The sequence below is a fragment of the Miniopterus schreibersii genome (genome assembly GCF_964146895.1).
Source record: "Miniopterus schreibersii genome assembly, chromosome: 1".
NCBI lineage: Eukaryota > Metazoa > Chordata > Mammalia > Chiroptera > Miniopteridae > Miniopterus > Miniopterus schreibersii.
In genome coordinates this window covers 193,401,230-193,426,519 of record NC_138101.1, presented here as the reverse complement: position 1 = coordinate 193,426,519, position 25,290 = coordinate 193,401,230, and the positions used below count along the sequence as shown (strand labels likewise).

Sequence of the window (25,290 nt, the reverse complement as noted above, 5' to 3'; positions counted from 1 at the left end):
ATAATTTGTTTAAAATGTACTGGAGGATTTGTTTGGCTAATATTTTGTTTAGAATTTTTTTCATGTGTGTATATTAAAATGGCCTGCCACATTCCTTTTTTAAAAATAATTATTTATTTATTTGAGAGAGGGAGAGAGAGGAACAACACCGGTTTATTGTTCTGCTCACTGATGCATTCGTTGGTTGCTTGCGTGTGCCCTGACCAGAAACTGAACACTCACTCTTGGCATATCGGGATGAAACTCATTAATTGCAACGCTTTCTTCTTTTCTAACATTAGCATTTAAGACTATATATTTCTCTCTGTGTCCCACAAATTTGGATATGTAGTATTTTCATTGTCATTAAGTTCTAAGAATTGTCTGATTTATTGTGATTATTTCTGTGGTCCATGATTTATTTGGTGAGGAGTTTAAAATTTTACACATTTATGGATGTTTATCGGTTTGTTATTGATTTCTGTTTAATTGCATTATCACCAGGGGATACGATCTGCGTGATACTGATTCTGTGAAATTTGTTTGGAACATGATTTGTTCCCTTTGGTATCCACACTGCCTAGCATAATGCCAGGAATGTAGAAGTTGTTGGGTAAGTGTTTGCTGGCCTAATGAATGACAGATGAATGAACATCTAGTGACCAGGCACTAGAGGAATTGTCTCTTTCTGCTCAGCCAGATTGTCCAATCCTTCCAGCTACATCATATTCCAAAATTGCCTTGCAAATGAGCACCAGTAATAAAGTGATTCTCCAAAACTGTCCTCTGGCCCGCTCTCCCCCTTCCTCTTTCTGGCCTGGAAAACAGACACTGAGTAGGTGGGTGAGAGGCTGCTTACAAAACTAGTGGTGTGAGACCATCAGGCCCAGTCTGAAATGTAATAGAATTAGATCATGCTTTCCATTTATTTCTCCTGTGACCTGGAGAAAAGTATTTCTTCTCTAATGCTAATAGTTTCTAAAAATATGTGTAAGGTGGCATTTCCTTCAAAGGAAACTCTTACCTCATGGACTCCCTGAAGGTAACCAGGTATGACCCACCCCCCTTTTTAAAAAATGGGAAAATGGCCCCGGCCGGGCGTGGCTCAGTGGTTAAAGCGTTGACCTGGGATCCAAGCGATCTGGGTTCAATTCCCGGTCAGGGCACATGCCCGGGTTGCAGGCTGCAGCCGATCAATGACTGTCTCATCATTGATGTTTCTGTCTCTCTCTCTCCCTCTCCCTTCCTCTCTCTGAAATCAATAAAGATATATTTAAAAAAATAAAAATAAAAAAAATAAAAAATAAATAAAAAATGGGAAAATGGACATACACCTAGTTAGTGGTGAGGCTGGTTGAGTTCCTGACCTGTACCTTTTGTTCTGTGCACTAACCAACTCCACCTCATTTTGGTCTCTTACAATGGTGGGGAGGTAACACCTTAGACTTGCCTAAGAGAATGTAAAGGGAGATAAAAACATTGGCCTGAATTCTGCTTGTAGAGGCCATTTGAAGACAGACAGTGAAAGGTACTCCGTTTGGCGCTGGTCAGTACGTGCTGGTTAGATGGGTGAGTGAATGAACGACCGGTCCTTATTTTGATGGTACATTTTCTCCGATTTGAATCAACACCATGTGGGAAGGTGAAAGAGAAAAGGGTGACTGGTTAGCTTCTCCCTCTTTTCCTAAGCCCTAGAATTGCCTTTTGAAGATGCCTATAAAATAGAACTTGAAGGAGGTCCAGCTCGTCATTTCAGAGTAAGTCCCAGGAGAGGTGGCAATGTTTATATATTATAGCAACACTACATATTGCAACAGCATTCATATTGTATAAGGACATTCGTGTGCTGTAGCAATGGTCATACATTATAGCAGTGTTTATATATTGTAATAGACGCTCGACATGGGCTGACCGGACCACAGAAGAGGGCCTAATTGGGCTCCCCAATACTTTTCTTTTCTTTTTTTTCTTTCTTTTTTTTTTTTAATATATCTTCATTGATTTCAGAGAGGGGAAAGCAGAGGGAGAGAGAGAGACAGAAACATCAATGATGGGAGAGTCATTGATCGAGCCCACAACCGGGCATGTGCCCTGACCGGGAATTGAACCCTAATCGCCTGGATCCCAGGTTGACGCTCAACCACTGAGCCACGCCCGGCCGGGCTCCCCAATACTTTTCAAAGTGGCGTCAGGCAGAAGCCCTTCCCATTCAGGCCACCCTCTTGCCTTAAGTTTTCTGCCTGCTTTGTGATAGTCTGGTCTGCAGGGTCATGAGGCACGTCCGCGTTGTGTATGCGGAGGGTTTTGTGCGCAGAGGCAGATGGTGGGCTTCCCCTGCCGTGCTAGGTCTCTGCCTCCTGTGTCCCCCAGAGGGCCTCCTGAGCCCTGCCTGGCGGAGGTGTGGCCGGGGAGCCAGAAGGGAGGGATCTCATCTGGAACACAGAGGATTCGGCCCATCAGCCTTTCCGGGTAGAAGAGACCTCAGACCTCAGGAAACAGGCCGAGGAGGACTTGCCTGGAGGCCACCCGTGAGCTAGTGGAAGGTTCTGGACCAGAACTGGGCTTTCAACCCCTTTTCCCCCTCTTCTTTTAGGGGGCGAGTTTCCCACCCCCTCCCTTCCTTCTGTTCCCTCCTGTTCCCCCTGCCCCTTGACATGAATCTGGAAAAGTCAGACTTGACTGAAGGCCATTTCTGTGGCCTGCATGATTTCAAGACTATTCCCACGGGATCCTCATGAAACCCCAAGAGTTATGTAACATCACTAACTCCTTTTACAAATGAGGAAACCAAGGCTTTTAGTGGCTAAAGACAAACATTAATAACAACAACAAACTTCCTAAAAAAGAAGGGAGAAGCAGGATTTGAAACAGGTCTGACTCCAAAGCCCATGTTCTCACCAACCTGTGTGGCCTTTGGGCCAAGTTTCTAGAAGCACAAGATGCCCACAGTCCAGACCTCATTTCCCCCGCTCCTCGTCCCTCTGCACCTTCACCATTGCCCCAGCCATTCCTGTTCGCCCGGGTGCCCGGCTCCCACCCAGGGGTGCTCGAGTCCCAATTCCTTGGCGGAGAGGGGGCTGCAGGGGACTTGCTTCAGATCACAGGCCGATTCTCTGTCTGGGTAGGAACAATTCATAAAATTTAGAATGGAATTCAGTGAAGAAATATGCTTTGATTTACAGATGTTAACGTTTTTATTGTGGTAAATTCACATCACACGAAATTTACCATCTTAACCATTTTTAAGTGTACAGCTCAGTAGTGTTACGCACACCCACTCTCCAAAACTTTATCTTCTTGCAAAACTAAAACTCTATACCCATTAAACACTAACTGCCCATTTCCCTCTCTTCCCAGCCCCTGGCAACCACCATTCTGCTTTCTGTTTCTCTGAGTTTGGTTACTGTACATACCTCAGATAAGTGAAATCATACAAAATTTGTCTTTTTGAGACTGGCTTATTTCACTTAGTATAATGTCTTCAAAAATCCATCCATGTTGTAGCATGTGTCAGAGTTTCCTTCCTTTTTAAGGCTGAGTAATAGTCTGTTGTATATGTATGTGAGATTTGCTTATCCATTCATCCTCCGATGGACACGACCAAGGGTGTGATCCCGAGAGCCTACTGAGCAAAGTCCTTAAAGAAGGGGGAGGTTGACTGTGCCACATGCTGTTGGAGTGGCCTGGCAGGTAAGTTAGTTGGTTGGCCCTACATGTAGCCCCTTCACCTCCCCGCCTTCCACGCTAAAGAAATCCAGGAGCCTGGATAGAAAAGGGCAGCCCCTATGCCTCCAGCTAGGTAAACACGCAATCCTGAACAGTGTTTAATCAGTTCAAATATTTATTTTAGGTTCAAGTGATATAATCCAACTCTTACTAAGTCCAAAGTGTGGTGGGGAGCAGGGCGTGGCTGTTCCAGCCCCGTGCTGTTTGGGGTGGGGCCCTGGCTCCCAGACGTTCAGGACATGTGGCCCCTCAGCCAGGAGACAGTACCCCCAGGGCTCTCTTTCGCTGGCATCTTCTCTCCACCCCCATGTTCCCGTAGGTTTGTTATTTCTTCTTGGGCATCTCCTGAGGTTTCATCTCCTCTTGAGTTGTAGTCTCAACAGTTTTTCTCTTATATGCTGGGGTCGTCTGCTACAGATGGGGAGCAGGGAGCTTTGGACTGCACCAGGGTGCAGGAGCGAGGACAGGAGAGGGGACCAGCGTAGCGGGTCAGTCTCGGGATGCAATATCCGTGTTCTTCCTCACCTGCTGGCCCATGTCTTGTAATTTGTGATGTTGAAAGAGCCATCCATCTGTCATTTCCCTCCCTTCTCCTGGGAGGCTTCTGGTTCCAGGAATGGGTGTATATGAAGGGACTGTTCTCCTACGTCACTGTCCAGGGTCAAGACCTGCCCACACCCCCAGATGGGGGACACTCCCTGTTATGTGTTCTCGCCACCCTCTGTAATGTCCTCATTGTGTTCAACAGCTGTCTTCCCCACTAGCCTGAGAGCCCCAGGAGGGCAGGTGACGGTAGCCTCATTTCAACAGCAAGGAGGCAGAGGCAGAAGGTCAGTGGCATTCACCAGGTGACCCTGGTTAGTCGGTGCTGGAGTCAGAAGTGGTGGCAGGGCTTTCTGATCACAGGGGTGGGACGAGAGCACGTGCAGATTCATTATCCCGCTCCTGAGAGTGGCTGCCAGGGAAAGCTTGCTGCTCACGATGGGCCGGTTGATTCCCTGCGGTGAATTTGTACACCTGGCTACTCTCCCAGCCGCCCCAGGCTCAGGGTTCTGTCTGAGCCTCAAAAATAGATCCATTTCCTGGCTATGCCCTAAGGGGTCCTGCGGACACCCGTTCTCAGGCCAGGCAGAAGGTGTCTCTTTTCCCTCCCCTGATGTTCCCCCCTCCTTTGACTGTTGAGAATAAACTTCCTCCTTGTCTGGGACGGCGAACTGTCTGGGACACCTAACTGTCTGGGAAGAGAGAGGAAACAAGTCCATCAGGCCAAGCACTTGATGTATCAAGGCCTCTGGGGGTGAGACACTCTCAAATCAGCCCCGGGACGGGCATAAGGCCCCAGACACTGCAAGCTGGGGCCTGAGGCTCTGTTGGGCCAGAGCTGTGAGCAAATGTCTGTTACCTAGGGCCACGAAAGAGGTGGGTGGCCGGACTGTTTTCTCCAACATCTGTGGCTTCCCCGCCTTCCCCTCTGGCCCTCAGAAAAGCCCAAGAACAAAGTACCTTCCTTTCCAACATAATTCACTTCTGTTCTCTATCCTGCCAGGCGCTGCTAGCTGCTTAGGGTACAGATGTGAATAAGTCCCATTTCCTGCTTCCAGGACGCTCGTGGTTTAGTGAAGGAGCCGGAGCCGCACACACCAGACGGTGCCCTGCAGTGCGAAGCGCTCGAAACTGCGTGTGCCTAGCACGTCTGTGAGCGTAAACGCAGCCTCGACGCGCTGCCCGGCTGGGGTATAAAAGCTCCGAGTTTTCTAAGGAGGTGACACACAGTTTTAAGTAGTAGAGCCACGTGATCTTTTCTGTGTCTTGGCCCGTTCTGGAAGCTGTGTTTATTGTACTTTCAGGGGGAGACACTGGAGACCAGCTGGTTAGTAACAAAGTTATTTCAGTCATTTAGAAGAAGTCAGGCCTTGGCACCTTTGGGGCTGGGGGGGTGTAAAGCAAGAGGGGAATCTGCATGGTTTTCAGTAGAACTGCCTGAGTGTAGGGAGCGGGGGACAGAGGGGGGTGATTTGAGGATGACGGAGGTTTCCAGCCAGGGCTACTGAAAAGCGGTGATGCCATCAACTGAGACAGCATTGGAGAGGAGGGTGTGGGGACAGGGACAAGGACATCACAGGCCAGGACATGAGAATGAGGGGACAGGAGGTCAGGCTATGGGGGAGGAATCGGCCCCGAGGGAAGGGGGGGAGGAACCTGTAGGGAGATGACAGGATCAAAAGCTGTAGCCTTTGTGGACGGTGCTCGTGAGCACTCCCTTAAAGAGGGATGGTCTGTTTGCTTTTACAGTCACAATTATGACCAAAGCCTCACGCCCTTTAAGTTAAAAATACCAGGTCTAGATGGGCCACGAGCGACCTGTCCTCTCACTGTCAGGGCGTCTTGCTGCGTGATGCTCAAGAGGGAACATGTCTGTCATCCCCCTCTTGCCACACCCACGGCAACCGCAGTGACCATTCATGCACTGCAGAGCTGAGTGGGCCAACTCACTGCCCAGTTTGAAAGCGACTGGAGTCAGCTGATGTTTACCGAGCACTCTGGATGAAAATCATTACTCAAGAACCAAGCAATGTGATCCCCATTAGCTGCATAGTTTGTTTCCATAGAAGGTCAGAGGGAGAAGAGGCCTTTCAGACTCTCCTCCAAGCTCTCACTTTATGGACAGAAAAATAGAATTCGCGGAGAGGTTGGGACCTGCGTTCCAGCTGGTTTCTTCTAAGAGGAAAGGATTTTTTTGGTTGGTTGGAAGATGGACCACATATTTGTTGCCCAAATGGAGGTACGAAATGAGCAAGCTTTGCACCCTATGCTTAATAGCAAGCATTAGGAAAAGTGCTGCAAACACTAAAAGATCTGGTTCCTAATGATTGCCCAGGACCCACAGACACATGGAGCGCAGATGGCCTGGGAATTCAACGAGCGAGTTCTCGAGCGCTGAGATCTTTAATTAAGCAGGTGTTTGGGAAGTATGCTGTGTAGCTTCCAGCCTTGGCTGGGCTCGTCTCGCCAAAAAATGGCACCGGCCCAGCTCAGCAGCAGGCCCGAAACTGGCTTCGATCGGAGACGTGGGAATGTGCCGTTGTTATTTCCTTCCTTCTTATCAAGCCCCACGAGCTTGAGCGGGGAAGGAACGCAAATGGGCTGGGAAAACATGTTGTTTCACTGGGCAAAAATTTACTACCAAAGAAATGATTTTTGCGTTGTCCAAAAAAGGGCTAGTGGAAGTCTTTGGAAAGGTGTAGTCCTCCGAATACTGTGGGACAGTTTCTCCCAGTGTCGCCCAGTGAGAATGGGTCCTTTTGGCTGATGGCTGTTCTCACACAAGAGCAGAGACATTCAGCTGAGGTCGTGGACACAGGCTCGCAGTCAGCCCTTTGCTATTCACAGTGTTGGGGAAGGAAAGACGCAGGAAGAGGGAAGGATCACGGATTGTGCAAAGGGTGAGCACATTTCGCTGTGGAATTCAGTAGGACACACATGTGCTTAGGCTCTTGGATGTCCACCATGGTAGGATCACAGATGGACCCGGAGATGGACCCAAGTGCGGCACGGACACCGAGAACCCAGGAAGGAATGTTCCGGGCCTTTCTGCACCTCTTGTCCCAGTCTCCTGGCATGTGTCTGGGGCTGTAGCAGGGAGAAGGCTCTGGCTCTGGCTCTGGCTCTGGTTGAACCATAAAACTAGCCATGGCTGACAGACCCAGAGCTGTCATCTTGGTGTCTCTGGTGAATTCCAGACCAGAACCTGCAGGAGGCAGAAGCCAAGTGGCTCCAATTTTTCACAGCAGCTAGAAACAGCACCGCACCAGGGAAGGGAGCAAAACTTCCTGGGCACCTACTATGTGCCAGACAGTAGTGATGGGACCTGTGAACACATTAATTGATGAACTCTCCGGGGCAGCCTATGAGGCAGGCTGTCACAGCTCTGTTTTGCAGAACACCTGAGGATACAAGAGGGTAATGAACTTGCTCAGTAATACTGGATTATTATGTGCAGAAGCCTGGCTGCACACCCAGCTTGGCCTGTCCCAAAGTTCTTATTTTTTTACCTACTGGCCCTTTCTGGGGAGACTCAGCCGTTTGTCTTTTTTCATTTTAGGCTTTGGTGCTGGGAGAATGGCCTAGGAGATGTTCTCCCTGTGGGCATCGGGGAACCATTAGTTTTTGCTTTGTTGTGTGTTTTTTTTAGTTTTTGAGGGATACTTTATTTCAATGAGAATTTGTGCTGGGAAAGCAGTTTAAGTATTTTCTCTTTAACTTATAGGAATAAATGATGAAATATAAATTCATCTATATATGGAATATGTACATTCAAATATACTAAATAGCTGGCGTACGTACACATATTATTTATAGTCCAACATATTTATGCATACGTATGTCAGCGTGTTAATTCTGTTATACCTACCTATAGAGATTTGTATATAATAACCTGTGAGTTAGCACTAGGATTATCCTTGGAACCATTAGTTTTCCATGGGACAGAGAAGTGAGTTGTATGCCGTCTTCTGAGAACCGGCCACTTCTGGGAAGGACATGCAGTTGGCATAAAACAACAGCGTGGTACCAGGAGGTCCGAGAGTTCACCTGACAAGGGGATGGCTGCCGGTCACCACTTGCTTCCATTGCAGACGCCTGCTCCAAGCTGTCTTTATGGCCTGTGGCCCTCCCCACGCCGTCCCTGGAGTCAGCCTGGAAGACTCCATTCGTTTGTTGTCCCAGGCTGTTGGGCAGTATATTCTGATGACCGGAGGCCAGTTCCTCCATCTGCTGCCTCCCTGAGGTCTTGGCTGGATTTGGAGGATGTTCTTTACTCACCTGCGTCGTGCACCTGCCCACAGGAAGCTTCTGTCATGAGACCCAGCTAGTGGTATGAAACCTGAACGAGTGTCCCTAATGGATGGCCTGCTCTCCTGAGGCCCGGGGGCCCACTTCTGCCTGTGGCCTCCTGGAGGGACGTCAGGGATGAGGTTGGCTGGTTTTGATGACTCTCCTGAGTCAGCAGTTTCAGATTATGGCCGTTTTCATTGAAGGGACGTCTGTAAGGAAGGGGTGACGGCTCAGACGAAGCTGTGTGGGTCAGCAGAGCTGTGCTGCTCAGCGCGCAGGAGGATTCGCTCCTGGGCAGGCTGGGCTGGGCTTTCACAGCGGCCAGGAGAAGTCAGCGGGCTTTTCCCTCAGGTCACCAGGGTTCTGGTGTCCGGGACAGCAGGTGGACATTGCCCATCTGGGGGAGACGGGCATGGTTGCTGTGGTGCAGCCCTCCAAGTGCCCAGGGATGCAGCGCTCAGGACGGAGGCAGGGAGCTGGCGGGACCCTCAGTTAAGTCTGCTTTGTGGACTGGCACACACGGAGGGACTGTGCTGGGTGCCAGCTCTCCCAAATGACCTGCGGGTTCAGGAGGGCACCCCCCCACACACACACGGCCACGGGAGAGCGTGAAGAATGAATGAGGAGCGCAAGGGACTGAATGAGCCCAGCGTTCTCTCTCGGGAGCTCTTCCTAAATATCACGCAAAAAGGAAAGAAAGGAAGTCACGGCATGGCTCGCATCTGAGGATAATGACACCTCCTCGCGTTGCCGTAACTTGGACTTTTCCGTGGATGCAGAAGGGGATGCTTTGCCAAAGAATGTCCTTGGAGTGACTCGATGTATTCTCCCTTCTGTTATTTAAGTCCAGTGTATTTAATGTAAGCAGTTCCGCCGTGAGCCAGAGTGTGTGATGGGTCTCCTGGCCCCGCGTGGAGCCCGCGGCGTGAACACGGGCTCCGGTGTTGGCTCCACCAGGCGCGCCGGCTGACGGTGGCTTTCCGTGGGGCTGGTTGTGTTTCAGGTCCATGCACCAGAATGGTCTTGTTAGCAAGTTGGCTGGGAGGCATGTGTCTGGGGTCCAAAGGCGTTAACGTGTGCTGTGCGTGTGCTCATTCATTCACTGACCAAGTCGTGACTGAACGTTTACTATGAACACAGCATTATACCAGATGTGTTTTGAGGATACAAAGTGGGAACACCCCCTCCCCCAAAACTCCAGGGACTTCGGTTCTCAAAAATACATTTATATTGACAATCCATTCAATCAGGCAGTGAAAGCTACAAGTTTAGTTCTTTGAACATATATAGACAGAGATGAGTTAGTTCTTTAACTCAGTAGAGGTGGTGGAGTTATTTTAAAAATGAACTTTAAAGACTGTGTCTAGGTTTGACGGTCTTGCCTGGGCCTGTGTGTGTGCCCATGCATACACACACATGCATACGCACACGTGCACACTCAGGCCCCGCCTGCCCGTCTGGGCCCGGTCTGGTCCACTCACAAGTGTTTGGTCTTCTCTGTGGGGCTCTGCGGGCATGTAGCGTGCGTGTAAGTTACAGACGGAGCCTTGGGAACTTGCTGTCACCAAGGCTCCCTAACGGCTCTTCTCGCCTTGGGGCTCCCTCACCCTACATTCCCCTCCAGGCAGGAAAAAGAGCACAAATTCCTAAGGCAGCGTTGTTCCCAGGGTACAATTGCCATCCATCACTCCCCTCCAGAAAAATGTAAATATGCTCTGGCCGATAGTGGCACTATTTATTATCCTAGGCTTCGGCGTGGGTTTGAGCAGGCGCGGCTGCTGGCCAGGCCTCATTCGCCGGCCCCCTGGGAGGCTCTGCTGGGTGGGCAGGGCTGGGGGCGGGGGGCGGGGGGCCGGGGCAGGAGCTGGTGCAGCTGAGAGCGGGGCTGGGCCTTCCCCACCGACGCTGTGCCACCGTGGAACCGGGGTCCTGGAGTCTGTCCATGTTTAGAGGACTGAAGGCTGGCTCCAAGCGGTGCCCAGACACACGTTATTTGGGGGTGGGAACTGATCCGTTTCGTGGGTGTTTGACCTGTCGCAGGTGGGTGATGCATTGTGCTGGTGTCGCTGGAACCCGAGAGGCCATTGCTAGCGGCGCTGACGTTTCACAGACTCAGTCAAGCTCGCTTCCTGAGCACGCAGCTGAAGAGGCCTGTCACAGAAGACCCTCGTCCTCAGGGAGCTTCCACTTTGGGGCCCCAGGTGCCCCCCACACCCACCACAGTCTGCAGAGGCAATGTCAAGAGGCAGATAGTTTTCGGGGGGGCGGGGGAGGGCAGGAAAAGGCAGCAAAAATTCAGTGCTGTCCCCTCTGCCAGATCTGCGGGCTCCCTCGGCACCTGCTTGGTCCCGCGTGGGGGTTAGGACCTCTTTCCTCCTGCCCGGTGGGTGTGGGGGCAGGCAGGCTGGGAGGCCTGGGCAGCGCTCTCGGCTTGGTGCTTGTTAGCTCCTGCAGTGCAGTTTTTCCGTCTGTGGGATGGCGACTGTGTGCCCGCTGACAGGGTGATTGTGAGAATAAATACGGTAACATCTGTGAGGCGTCGGAAACGCTGCACAGGCTCAGTGAGCAGCTTTAACATTATTTCTGACCGTGCGATGGTCCATTGGGGGAGGCAGGGAGGGAGTGCAGTGATGAGGGGGCAGAAGGGCAGACAGGTGAGGGCAGGACAGACAGGAGGAAAGACGCTGGAGTCAGGCCAGGGGGGCCCGGGGCTTTAGGTCAAGTGAGGGTGTGATATCAGGAGGTCCCATTAGAGGATTCTGAGTGCTGTTTTTTAGGGAGAGCATGGGGAGACGGGGCAGGATTGGTTTCCGTTGAAACAAACAGTTTTGAGTGCTGAATGTGTACACCAGATGTCTTGAGAAATGTGACTATGACTACAGCTTGGTCTTTATGCTTTGAAGCTCTCAATTAACACGGGACTGACTTGGACACAGGACGCAGTGTAGACAAGCCCGGTGTGAGCAGAGCGTACAGAGGTCAGCTGCAGGAGTGGAGGGAACACTGTGGAGGGTAAGGGGGGGGGGGCCTCCGTGAAGTTTCACAAAGGGGCGGGAACCCCAGACCGAAAGATATTCATGGACAGATCCAATCCAGTGACTCAGTTACAAGCTGCCTTTGGCAAAGGACATTTCTTTTTCTTCTGTTCTGTTCTCAGAGGTATCATAGCTCTGTGCACACAGGAGATACCCCAAAAGATCCATATTTTACATGCGAATGGGTAAGCCTAAACAAAACGCATTTCTAAATCAAGTAATGGTTATTGTCAAGGTGACCTGCTTTCAGAGGATGGCAGAAAAGAGCTTATGGAGGTGTGTTCTCGTCTTGGCCATTTCCCTTTGTGGATTTCTGGGCAGCAGACTAGCTCCACCCCCTCACAAAAGGACAGTGTCTCCTAGTGGTACCCATTAGGGAGGTTCCTCCATCTTTTTTAATATAACCCAAGGGTACGATCAACTGCCTCCAAGTCAGACAAGCAAGCATCTGGCACCTTTGGTGGCTCCAGAGCTCTAAAAAGATGTAGGTAACATCCTTTGGAATATGTCTGTGTTACAGATGTGGACGAGTGTGCAACGGATTCCCACCAATGCAACCCCACCCAGATCTGCATCAACACCGAAGGAGGGTATACCTGCTCCTGCACCGATGGCTATTGGCTTCTGGAAGGCCAGTGCTTAGGTAACAGCTCCCTGGGGCTCACAGGGACTCTTGGAAGTTAATGGTTACCGTGGATATGGTGAAATGTGGGCATAGCCGGGTGGCCTAGGGGCAGTGGGTTTTTCTCTGTAGGAGGCAGGAGTAGGTACAAGGCTATTGAGCTTGCATATGTCACCACCACCTTTTAAAATCAGTTGTGACCATCACCCACACATTTCACCATCACCCATACGTCATCATCAGAGTTTTTTAATGTATTTTTAAGGCTCCTGTTTGATTTTACCTACCCCTTCTTACTCTCTTCAGAACGTTTATATCCAACGCAAGAAAGGAGAGAGGTGAGGGTTATTCTGTCCCATTTAGAAATCATACTAAGAGAAGGGAACACTTTGTTTAGTCACAAAAAAGTTCCAGGCCTCCAATGCCGGTCAGTAGATTCTGTGCTAGCTCCGTCTCCTCCCAACACCCCACCATAGCCACCATTGTGCCCACCCTACTAGCTGGTCTTTCTTTTTACTGTTGAGTCAGTCGTCCCAATTGAGAATTTTGTTTCTTGCAGTTGGCATCTGCTCTATGATCTCTCTGTTTATTTTTACTGGAGGGTTATTTTCCTTTCTTTCCCTCTAATTTTCAGTCTAGCCAAGTGAATGAATTCATAGCAATCTCTAGCCGTCAGTTCAATTTCTATTCTGGGGAGTGATTTCTATGCTATTTTCTTGGAAAAGTCCTGCCAGTTTAATTTCTCTGTGACACTGTTCTGTTGCCTGAAAGTCAGTCCTGGAGGAGCTGAGAAACAAATCCAGCCGACATCATGGAAACAAAAAAAGAAGGTTCTTTTTTCTAAGTCTCTTGTGATGGAGACTGAGTTTAGGTCAGCTCTAGGGCCCTGTCTGCAGCCTCCTCAGGGCCTGATAAGCCAGCCTAGACTTGGCTTGGTTCCCCTTTCCAGGCATGCACCAAAGAGCTGGCTGCACACGGGCATTTGTGAATACGATGGTCGCTGTGCATTTTAACCAACCTCAGCTATTTATGGAAAATTTGATGCCACCGCTCTGAACATAAGCAGATCGTTGTGAGTGAGTTATTTGTACAGGAACTTAATATGTAGAATTTCAGAGCTGGAAGGGATGTTAGATATTATGTCATTCAACTTTTATAGAGTTGAAACTGAGACTCAAAGAGGAGGGACATTGTGGACAAAGTAAAGTGGGTGTACAATCTGTCTCCTGTTTTTCAGCCCAGTTTTTTCCACCACAAGGGGGCGCAAGAGAGGATCAGGTGACAGGGACACACAGGCTGGGTTGATCACACAGAGGAAACCCCTTGGATCTGAGGGGGCCAGCCACTGGGACAGTCCTCTACCTGGGAGGGTGTTTCCCGTCCCCAGAGCATGAAGCTATGGGAGGGGTGCTCCTGGAGGCCTAACGTGGTGCCGCATGTGGCCTGCTCACACTTCACATCCGAAGTGAAGACCTTCACTAATTGTGGCTGAGCTCATGCCATCCTGTGGCCAAAATTTTCTTTCTCTTTTCCAACACAAGTTCTGTGGCCACCCACCCCTGTGCACCTTTGGAGGCATTGCTTTTGGAGAAAAATAAGGGGCTGGGGGCTGCCTTTCCTCCAAGGCGCCCCTAGGATGTCCTCTCTTTCCCCAGCTGCCTCCCTGTCCTTAGTGATGTGTCCAGCTGCACCCTGGGGAGAAGTGGACCGGCAACTGCACGAGTCAACGTGCTTTCTAAGCAGGAGCTGCAGAGCCCTCAGTGGGCAGTGCCGTGGCCAGGCTAGAAATAGCTGGGACTCAGAGATCAGACAGAATCACAAGGGCAATAGGTTGAATAATAGGTAAGGTGGAGGCGGGGTCCTTTCTGGCAGCAGGTGGTAGGAATTAGGTACAGACTGAGGCTCTGAGCTGGCCTGCAGAGCCCTGGATGGACCCTGGCTCCAAAGGAACTAGGGTACCAGGGAGGGAGTGTGGTTAGTTCAGGGGGAGGTGGGGATGAGATAAGAACCAGTTACAACTACAGTCAAATCAGTTAGTCACAGCAGGTGCTTATATAGGTGAGGACTCTGGCTCCACCTATAGGCTTCATCTGAGACATCCTGTCCCACAGGAGTGAATTCTCCAGCCCAGCAGCCCATCAACTTGGGGAGTCGGGAGGTGCTTTCCCAGTGACATCAGGCTCCCCGTTGCCTGGTCCATGTCAGGAGGGAGGTCATATTGCCTGCTCTGCTCAAAGGGTCCATTTCACAGAGCTGCTTGCTCAGGAAAGACCAGCCATGGCTTGGAAAGGTGTGCTTATCCAGAGTTTTACGTCCGCTCTAGTGCAAGGAGAAGATCCCAGGGGAGCTTCAGAGTCCTTGCATTACTGGATTCACGGGTTTCCAGGCCATAGTGCCACCAGCTCATCCTCACCTACACCTGTTCTTGTTCCTGGCACCTGGACATATTCAGAGTTGATGGAGCTGGTGAGGAGCCTGTTGGAACAAAGCTGTAGATTCCTCTTTTTTTGTTGTTAATCTTCACCCAAGGATATTTTTTTCCACTAATTTTTAGAGAGAGTAGAAGGGAGGAAAGGGGAGAGAGAGAAACATCGATGTGAGAGAGACACATCAGTTGGTTGCCTTCTGTACATGGCCTGATCGGGGCCAGGGATCGAACCTGCAACCCTTTGGTGCAGGGACTGACTCTAACCACTGAGCCACACCGGCCAGGGTGGCTATAGATTCCTCTTACACTTTGAGCTAACTTGTCCCTTCCCAGGGCAATGAAGCATTTATATAGACTCTTAGAGTTGACTCTTAACATGGATAAAATCTTAGAGGCCATCTTGCTCCCTCTAAGCAAAAATTTCTTCTACAACTTTCAAGATGGGTTTAGGTGTTCACAGGACTAAGATGGGTCAGGGAGGATTATAGAGAGGTTGAGCCTTGGAACCCAGAGAGTATCACCACTGCTGGCACTTAGTAGGTACCGTCTTCACGTTAGTTCCCCTTGGCTTCCCTCCGTGATCTCTCTCCAGAAGAGGGGTGATCTCTGGAAGCGGGGTGCTCTCTCTCCAGAAGCGTGGTGATCTCTCTCCGGAAGCGGGGTGATCTCTCTCCAGAAGCGGGGTGATCTCTCTCCGGAAGCGGGGTGCTCTCTCTCTGGAAGTGGGGTGCTCTCTCTCCGGAAGCGGGGTGCTCTCTCTCTGGAAGCGATGGGCTGTAATGATGCCGGGGGTGGCAGTGGAGACCGAGAAGAAATGTCTTACCTGGCGTGTGTTTCTTTCCAGACATTGATGAATGTCGCTATGGCTATTGCCAGCAGCTGTGCGCGAACGTTCCTGGGTCCTATTCCTGTACGTGCAACCCTGGTTTCACCCTCAACGAGGACGGGAGGTCTTGCCAAGGTATGCGACGCGACCGGCAACTCGAGCATGCCGCCAGACACTAGCTGCTGTCTTCTTGGGACCTGACAGTTTTTGTGGGTGGGAAACGCTCTCGTTCAAGCGCTTTCACTCCTCGGCGCCGCCCACTCGTCCCCTTTGCTTACAGAAACCTGAGCCTGAGCTGGGGCTGTGAAACACGCCCAGAGAAAGCGCTCGGTGTTGCCGGGATGAGCAGCACAGCCCTCCGTCAGCGGGAGCCGCGGTTGCACCGGTTCGCTTCTCTGCTGTCCAGCAGGAGCCCTGCCGGCTCTCTTGGCTAATCAGAAATTTTCTTGGGTGTCCTGTAGCTTAAATTCAATTCCTGAGACCAAAGTGGGGTGGTCAGAAAAAACACCTGACCCTTGATGACTCTCGAAATAAACACGTACACCCCGAGCAGGGGTTGCACGGCAGTTTGGATGCCTCTCGCCACAGCCTTCCCTTCAGCCTGCGCCAGGAGGGCCTGTTACTTAGCAGAGCGTCTGGTGGCGGCAGGAACTTCCTCACCGCTCTGCATTCCCCACAGAAAGGGAATGAAACAGAGGCATTTTCTGGTTTTCACATGATCATTTCAAGCACTGATAAGTAAGAAAAACAAGCTCCGTGCCTATTGTGGTTTCCATCTGCAGGTTTCTTCTGCCCAGGAAATGAATGGGGGACTTAAGGCTCAAGGAATCAGGGCAAGTCCCGCCTGGCTGCCGGCTCCCTGCCCCAAGCCCCCGGCCGGGCCTCCGGGCCCTGGCAGCTGCTCCATCCAGGGTGGAGGCAGTGCCGGGGACTCAGAATGAGGTCTTTGTCTGGAGCCTGCCACCAGGTTCTGCAGGGCCCATTTCCTTGTCACACCACCCGAGGTCTGGCTGGCAGGCTCCTGGCCAGCTAGTTGGAGGATATTATGTCTCCATTTAATCGTATCTAAATCGTTGGGTAAACAGGAAGGCTTCAGCCTTAAAAAGCTTGATCCTGGATTTTTTGCAAGTCCCCCCTCCAGAGCTGGTTCTGCTGATTGTTCCAACAAGTCTCGACTGTGCTCCTCTGGCCAGGAGAGGTCATTTTCTCTGGAAGTGGAGACCCAGCTGGGAGGTTGAGGGGCTGATAGAGCAGGGGCCCTCCCTTGCCGATGGAGCGGGTGCAGGCGCCTGGCTCCCTGGACGCTGTGATAAGCAGCTTAGGGAAGATGCAGGCTTCTCCGTGCCAAGGCTGGGGTTGGACGTGCCAGCCCGGGTTTTCCCCCCAGAGGCTGGCTTGGTGCCCCCGACACCTCCTGAGAAACAGCCAGGTGCAGCAGAGCCAAAAGTCCCATGTGTCCTTGAGGCCTCTCAGGGACAGGCCTCAGGGACAAGGAGTAGATAATACACCTGGGGGTGCCAAGTCCAGCAGCAGGCACAACACCCAGGCCTGGATGTGGGCACGGGGCCACTGGGATGTTGCATCAGCTGGTGACACGGAATGTTCCGAACTCCACAGAGCTTTTGTACTTCTAACACCTCGTGCGAGGAAGTGTGCTTTGCTCTCTTCCAAGCATTGTCCCATCTCTTCATTTCACTGGATCCCAACAATAACCTTACAAGGGAGGCGGGACAGGTGTTCGTGGCTGTGCTTCACAGAGGAGGAAATCGGGGAGCAGAAAGGTTAAGCACTTTGGCCAGAGTCACACAGCCAGGTGGTGGCGGAGTTGAGGGGAGAACCAAAGGCCCAGCAAGTGGGAGCAGGGTGCAGTCTGCTCCCAGGGACTCAGAAGGACACCTGGGATGTGAGGATCCCAGGGCTGGCAGGAAAGGGGCAGAATCCTTTGGGCCCTGCTGCTCTCCAGGACCAGCTGAGAGCTGAGGGGGGGTGCAGCCCACGCGGCCAGCATCTGGTCGGAAGGCGAGGGTGTCACCCCGTCCTGCCTGAGCCTGCCCTCCACAGCCTGGCGCCACGACACATTCCTGGCCTCCAGACGGAGGCCTCCACACCGCGGTGGGCACCAGGGGAGACCAGTATCGTGCCGGACCCGCCCTGCATGGCCGGCTATTGTTTTTCTCTCTCCAAAATGCCCCGTGGGTGCCAGGAAGCCCTCCTCTTGAAGGAAAGCTGCTCAAGCCGCTCACTGTGAAGGCTTTTAATTCTGAAAACACTCGAATCTCTATTCAGAGTCTTAAGAGGTTTACCGGGACTTTTGAAGGCGATAGAAGTTCTCTCAGCTGGAACGTCTGTCGTTGGCATAGGAGCATGGGAGGGAGTGTCAGCCAGTGCTAGTGCAGAAGGGGACTCCCCCCCCCCGCCTCGATGAGCTGCGCAGAACGGATCTTGGGTTTTATGGAAAGACCCTTAACTCATGCTCCAGTTCCTATTGTGCTCTTGTTAGCTTGGGGGTTTGAGTACATCTCTCAACCTTAAAACAAATGTGTCTTGTTGATGTATAATTGACGTACAGTGAATGGCGCTGTTAAAGGCACATGATTTCATGAACTTTGACATGTGTACGCCCCCATGAAAACATCACCACACTCAAGAGAATGAATATTCCATCACCGCTGACAGTTTCCTTATGCCCCTTTGCGGTCCTCTCCTTAACCTGCTGGGCTTGTCACATGGGGCAGTGGTCCTAAAGCAAGGATTCAGTGACGGTGAGATCCTGTTATTATCAGTGATGTTATTTATCGCATAATTGTCTTAGCTCAGGCTGCCATGACAAAATATCATAGACTGGGCGGCTTAAACAGCAGAAATATATTTTTTCACAGGTCTAGAGGCTGGAAGATCATGGTGCCAGCACGGCCAGGGGCTTGCGAGGGCTCTCTTCCTGGCTTGTCGATGGCCAACTTCTCTCTGAATCCTCACGTGGCAGAAAGAGCAACAGCAAGCTCTCTGGTGTCTCTTATAAGGGCACTAATCCCATCAGGAGGTCCACACCCTTAGGACCTCACTGAAGCTTAATTACTTCCCAAACGCCCCATCTCCAAATGCCCTAACATTGGGAGTTAGGGCTCCAACATGAATTTGGGGGGGACGGGACACAATTCAATCCATAGTAGTAATAAATAGAGTTATTATTAGAATTGTCACAATTATTTATGTGTTTTCCTGAAATGTCAAAGTCAATGGAGGTTAGGGGAGAGCTTATTGGGAATGGAATGTAGTTGGTGACAGAAAACGCAGATATTGCCTAGAAATCCCTGCTGGTGACCTTGGAGATGGGACTTCCTAGGAGGTGTATATATGTACATGTGCATACATGTATAGGACATGTATACATGTCGTTTCCACCCTTCCTACTTTGTGACTCCAGAGGGACGTATGGATGGAGCCCCTGATTCTTCAGTGAACACTTTTGGGTGCTGAATTCTCAATCTGATAGGCCCCAGATGGAAATCCTCATTACCTGTGGACCTGGTCTCCGAGTTATAGAAGATTTTGTCGCCGATACTTTTTTCTCTGCTCAGTTAGTGATGTTTTATTGTGGGAATGGTCAATGATGAACTCTGGCTTTCCACAGATGTGAATGAGTGTGCAACCGAGAACCCCTGTGTGCAGACCTGCGTCAACACCTATGGCTCTTTCATCTGCCGCTGTGACCCAGGATATGAACTTGAGGATGACGGAGTCCGTTGCAGTGGTAATGGGCTTTATTTAGCATTGGAGACTTCCACCTGTACTAGGGGCACAGGGGTGAGGGGTGGAGGTGGAGGGCTTCCTTCACAGGTGTTTCCTCTCATTTCCCAGAAACATCTCCAGTTTGGGACATTTCCCAGTGCAACAGGGTCACAACCACACAACTCAGGCATGAGTCACTTCTTGAAAGGTGGAGTGGAGTCCCAGCTTCCTTGTCATTTGAGCCCAAATGCAAAAACCAATGGAGCTAACTTTTAGAGTCTGAGATGGGGGTGAAGAGGGAAAGGGGTCACCCAATTTTGCATGTTGGTTTGAGATATCTGTCCTCAGCCAGCACTGACTCAAGTCCTGGGAATAGCCCAGACAGTGCTGACAGAGGGCAGTGGCCCAGGAATAATAGTATATCTCATAGGGTCGGGTCATCAGGGGTGTGTGTGGAATGAATGAGATCATGTATGTAAGTGCAAACACTGTGGAATTCTAAAATCTCTACAGACATTCAGTGCCCAGCTCCAGGCCTGGCACATAGGGACTATGTCATAAGTAGTTTTCAAACCAACGAGTGAATGATTGAATGGTGAATGAATGCAATCTTAATCTGTTGTGAGAACATAGACTTGATGGCTTAGTTGGCCTTTTGTAAATTCCTTCCAAGCCCAAGAAGCTAATTATCTGCCCATGTAGATTGTGGATTCTGTTCTAATTTTCTTTTTTAAATATATCTTTATTGATTTCAGAGAGAGGAAGGGAGAAGGAGAGAGAGATAGAAACATCAGTGATGAGAGAGTCATTGATCAGCTGCCTCCTGCACACCCCCCACCGGGGATGGAGCCCGTAACCCGGGCATGTGCCCTGACCGGGAATCGAACCATGGTCTCCTGGTCAATGCCAACCGCTGAGCCACGCCAGCCGGGCTGTTCTAATTTTCTTATTCACCGTTGTAATAAGAAAGTTGTAAATTCTTGTGAACTCCTTGAAAATAGGGACAGCATCTTACTCATATGTATAAGCAACCTGCACAGAGCCATGCACAGCTCTTTGTTCTGTCCTTCCTTCCTTCTTTCTTTCTTTTTCCCCGTTTTTTGTTTTTTTTAAAATGTTGAATTAAGCTCCAACAAGCCTAGTTCTGGCATCATCATCAGTAAATGAGCACAGGCCTAATTAATGATGCCTCGCTGTATTTTTCAAAACAAGTGGGCCAGAGCCTAGGGTGTGAAAATCTTTTAGTCCTGCAGAACGGAAAGTTTGCTAATCCTGGGTTTCACTGTAACAGGAACTGACCAGGTCATGAATGGGACTGTGTGGTAGCTCCACTCAGGACCGGAGTGTTCTAGGGACAGAGCTCCTGAAACAAATGAGCGCCTCCCCCGAGGGCCAGGGAGGCCCGCGCCCTGAGTAGGCGGTTACAGGGAGCCTTACACCGGGTAAATGTCAGGCTCAGAGACGGTAATAAGATACCCTCAGGCATGAAAAGCTACTTTCTTCCTAGATTTCAGTTTCCTGCGTGGCACTCCTTGGGGAATCTGGGCGCTCCAAGGAACTAATTGGTGGAAAGTTTAGTATTAGGAGGTGGGACCATTTGTCCCTCCGGAACTCCCTGCACATCCGCAGAGGTTTATGACCATCCGCAGAGATGGAGTGGCGGAGAGACTCTGGAGCCAGGCAGAGCTGAGTTCTGATTTTGGCTCTACTATTGAGTGCTTTCCCTGGCCAGGGCACTTCCTAAGCCTCAGTTTCCTCATTCATTAAAAAACAAACACTCTCATAGGGTGGTCACAAAGATTAAATATGGTAATAGACATAAATGTCACTACAGGTTCACGTACTTTCTCTAAGGGTAAGCGGAAGAGCACTTTGGCTTTTCGTGCATTTTACATCCTTGGTGGTTTGGCGAGGATTTTTGGCTGACTTGCTTTAACTAAAATGGCCAACTTCTCCACATTTAACACGATGCCCACTTCCTTAGACGAGTGACTGTGACCCCTGGACACTGAGGCCTTTAGGGCTGGCCTCGGATAGCAGTGTGACACAGAGAGTTTGGGCCCTGTCCCTTCCTACTTACCCCCTTTCTCTACTAATCACTTTAACTAGGAAATGTTACCCTCACTATTATCGCAGCTAGTGTGGCCCCTCCATGTGGCACCAGACCCTTCCTAGCCGTGTCCCCTTGCCTCTCAGGGATTTGTGAAGCTGAGCTGATCCTGGAAACCGTGATGGGTTCTCACCTGGATGAGTGAAATGGCCTCATGCATGCTCCCTGCCAGAAACTGAGCTTGCATTTCAGCTTTGTGATCTGGAGATCACAGACCCTAAGATAAACTGAGTATATCTGTTAGGGCCCCTTCCTGCCTGGGGAGGGGTGATACCATCTCCGTCTGCACAGGAGCTTGTCCTCCTCGGGGGATTCCCCCCAACCTCAGGACTCCCAACTCCACCCATTTTAAGATCCGAGTACCACTGACTCAGAGACATTACTGAATTGCGTTGACAAGTGTAGGATCTGGAGGCTGGCTGGGTTCAAATCCCAGCTTTACGGGTACCTCATTATTTGTGAATCTAGTAAGTACCGAACCTCGGTGAGCCTCAATTTTTTCTCTGTAAAATATGGCTACTGTTAGCACCTCCTTTACAGGGCTGAGGTGAAGGTTAAGTCAGATGAGGCCGGTAAAGCATTTAACTCGGTGCTTGGTGCACAGCAAGTCTCGGGAACTGCCAGGTTTTACTGCTGCTTCCACCCAAGGTATGAGCAGAGCCTACAAACTGACCCGCTTTCAGCCTTCTTGAACCTGCCTTACCCCAGCACCAGGCAGGAATTTTCCATGGCATTGCCAAGCGAGGGAAATGTAATATGAGCTACAGATGCGAGCCATGTATGTAATCTCGTACTTTACACTCTTTGTTATGATGGGCCGGGGCCAGAGACATGGACTCTGCAGGGCTCCCGGGGGAGCAGGAGGGGCCGTGGCAGCAGCAGGGCTTTGCCTTTCCAATCAGCGTCCCAGCTCTGCCGGCTCACAACCTGTCACCTGAAGATCCTGGGAGAGACTGGAAGGAGGTTTCCTTCTTGGATGTGAGAGGCACCAGGCTTGTAACACCCCGAATTATCCGATGGTGGAGAAGCCTCCTCATTTGTTGACACCCACTCTGCGTGATTCCAGCCATCAGTGGTCTGCGAGTTAGAGAGCAATCCAAGGACATGTCACATGGGGAAACGAGTGAAAGCAAGTTTTCGGGAAACAACAAGTGAAATAAAAACATGTTTTCTTTGGAGTGTTTATTGAATGAGGCTCAGTTGGGGACTTCGTTGCCAAACTCTGTGTGTGATAAAGAGCTGGCTTTTCTGCAGCGCCTGCTTCTACATCAACTGCCACAGCCTACAGTTCAGAGGCTCCCCCATCGCGTCCCCACCTCCTCAGTTGGAAAGTGGCCTAGCTCCAGGTTGCCATGTCCCCAGGACCTCCTGAGGCAGGCAGGCCACCGAGGGGCGGTATGCCCACCTACCCTATGCCACTCTAGAGTTTTCTCTTTCAAGGAGGTTTTTGGACATAGTGATGTTTTAATATAATGGGCACCCCCTAGCCTCCTGGATATGTCCCTTTTAGTTGTGATTTTAGGAATAATATTGTTTTCCAACTTAGGACGATTAATAAAGTTGCCCTTTCAGAAGACCAGGGTCAGTGAATGATTTTTAGGTCCTGTGGAAGAACTCTGGACCCAGAAAACTCCAGCAGGCAAACAAATCTCACCTCTAGAGATGGAGTAGATTCACCTACAGGGCAAAATGAGTCAGGAATGACTAGATAATATAGCAGGGCCAGAGGCAGAGGGTGTGGGAAGCTTGATGGAGAGAGATTTCACCTCCCTGTAGGAAATAATTTTCTAACAATTAGAGCTGTACAAATATCAATGGGCTTCCTCAGTAGGTAGTGAGCTCCCCATCATCAGAAGTATTCAAGAAGTGAATTGGCAACTTCTTAGCAGTAAAGCTGTCATGTGTCAGGAGAGTGTGGAAGCTGGAGTAGATGACCACTAAGCTCCCATCTCCAGGTAGTCTGTGATTATAAACAGCAGGTGTAACTTGTCGCCCCCAGACATGGATGAGTGCAGCTTCTCCGAGTTCCTCTGCCAACACGAGTGTGTGAACCAGCCTGGCACGTACTTCTGCTCCTGCCCCCCTGGCTACATCCTGCTGGATGACAACCGAAGCTGCCAGGGTAAGGCTGTCCAGAGGGGCCTGGCTGAAGGAAATGTAAGGTGGGGCTGGCTCAGGATGTCTTCACTTGGGGAATCCTGTGCAGCTTTGGGTCCGTGACAGGGGTGAGAGCATGAGTGGGTGTTGGTGGCTCTCAGAGTGGCAGTTTCTGGGAAGGATGCCTAGGCCATTGCCTTCCTGCCCTGTGATTCATTCTTTGGCCCCAGAAAGGACATGACCGTTCTCACTTCTGTAAATGGACTCTGCAGATAGATGTGGCATCCCCTAAGGGTGGTCCTGCCTCCCTAAGCAGATCTCTGCGGCCCCTCTGAGGGGCTTCTGACCTAACTAGGACTATTTGTGGCCTGAGCAACCAGAGCCTAGGCTTTCTCGTGACCCCTGGAGGCCCACTGGTCATTCTTTTCCTCCTGATTTCCTAGAGAATGGATGCAAGGGAGACCTTACACACCTGACTGCTATGTCCCTCAAAGGGGGCACCCCATGCTGCGTAAAGGGTGGATCTTGTTCAGATCGGCTGCTTAGCCCATTTCTAGCCCCATGCTCCACCCACTGGGGCAGTGGGGGAGGCTGGTAGCTGAGTGACAGACCCACTTTCAGCCTTCTTGAACCTGCCTTACCCCAACGCCGAGCAAGAATTCTCCATCGCAGTGCCAAGCCATAGAAACATGTGAGCTACAAATGTGAGCCACATATGTAATTTAAATTTTTCTACTAGTCGCATTAAAAGAGTAAAAAGAGGTAAAATTAATTTTAAGACTATATTTTATTTAATGCAATATATCCAAAACATTCCAACATGTCTCAATATACAACCTATTAACAGATATTTTATATTCTTTTGTACTAAGTTGTCAAAATCTGGTGTGTATTTTCCACTGACCGCACATTTCAATCTGGACCAGCCACATTTTAAGTGCTCGGTAGCCCCATGTGGCCAGTGGCTGCCGCATTGGACAGTGCAGCTCCGAAGTAGGACACAGGCAGCCCCCACTGTACCCCCACTTCCACCCCACCCCTCCCCCGCACACCTGGCGCAGCGCCAGCACCTTGGAAACACTGCCCTGCTTCAGCCTCTTGTTTGCCCTGCTTTTCAGACATCAACGAGTGTGAGCACAGAAACCACACGTGCACCCTGCAGCAGACTTGCTACAACTTGCAAGGGGGGTTCAAGTGCATCGACCCCATCCGCTGTGAGGAGCCTTACATTCAGATCAGTGATAAGTAAGTCGTGGCTTCCCCTGGGGAAATGGAAATGTGGGTGAGGGCCTGGCTCAGGAGGCTGCCAGTGTGATGTAAAGAAAGTACACCTGCAGGGAATCGGGAGACCTGGCCTGTGACACACACACACACACACACACACACACACACACACACACGCACACACACACACAGAGTTCTCAATCACTCCCCTACTCATGCCAGAGCTACATGAAGATTCTCTAGAGCTAACCAAGAGGAGAGGCCGCCGGGTTCATGAACTCTCCTTTCTCTTTGATAACTTGGTTCTGGATACACAGGGTCTTTGAGAGCGGGGCTTCTCAGATGTGTTGTGCACAGGACCCACCTGGTGGCCTTGTTAGAGTACAGACCCTGATTCAGCGGGCTCGGGGTGGCATGAGAACCTGGCTTTCCAACAAGCTCCCAGGGGAAGCGCATGCCGCCGATCTCCCTGGGCTGGTGCTGTGAGCTGCGAGGAGCAGGAGACATCACCAGAAAGTTCTCAGTACCCGAGGGTACTTGGCTTCTTTAATCAAGTTTCCAATGTCGCAGTGTTCAGCGTTCTACTAAATCACCAGATGGCAAATATTAGAATTGGGGGTAGAATTAAAGTGAAGACAACCTCTACAAAGTAGAAGCACTAGGGCGGTGTTTTTCTGTGCA

At 50.6% G+C, this 25,290-nt stretch overlaps 1 protein-coding gene across 2 annotated transcripts in view; it reads left to right on the top strand.

Annotated features, from left to right (window-relative positions):
* The window catches only part of FBLN5 (fibulin 5), a 64,894-nt gene that overhangs the window by 31,192 nt on the left and 8,412 nt on the right, over window positions 1–25,290 (top strand). For both annotated transcript variants that reach the window (XM_081157496.1, XM_081157497.1), the window contains 5 exons: window positions 12,094–12,216; window positions 15,468–15,584; window positions 19,081–19,200; window positions 23,288–23,410; window positions 24,504–24,630. In XM_081157496.1, coding sequence (XP_081013622.1) covers window positions 12,094–12,216; window positions 15,468–15,584; window positions 19,081–19,200; window positions 23,288–23,410; window positions 24,504–24,630 — 610 coding nt within the window. The remainder of the gene's footprint in view (window positions 1–12,093; window positions 12,217–15,467; window positions 15,585–19,080; window positions 19,201–23,287; window positions 23,411–24,503; window positions 24,631–25,290) is intronic.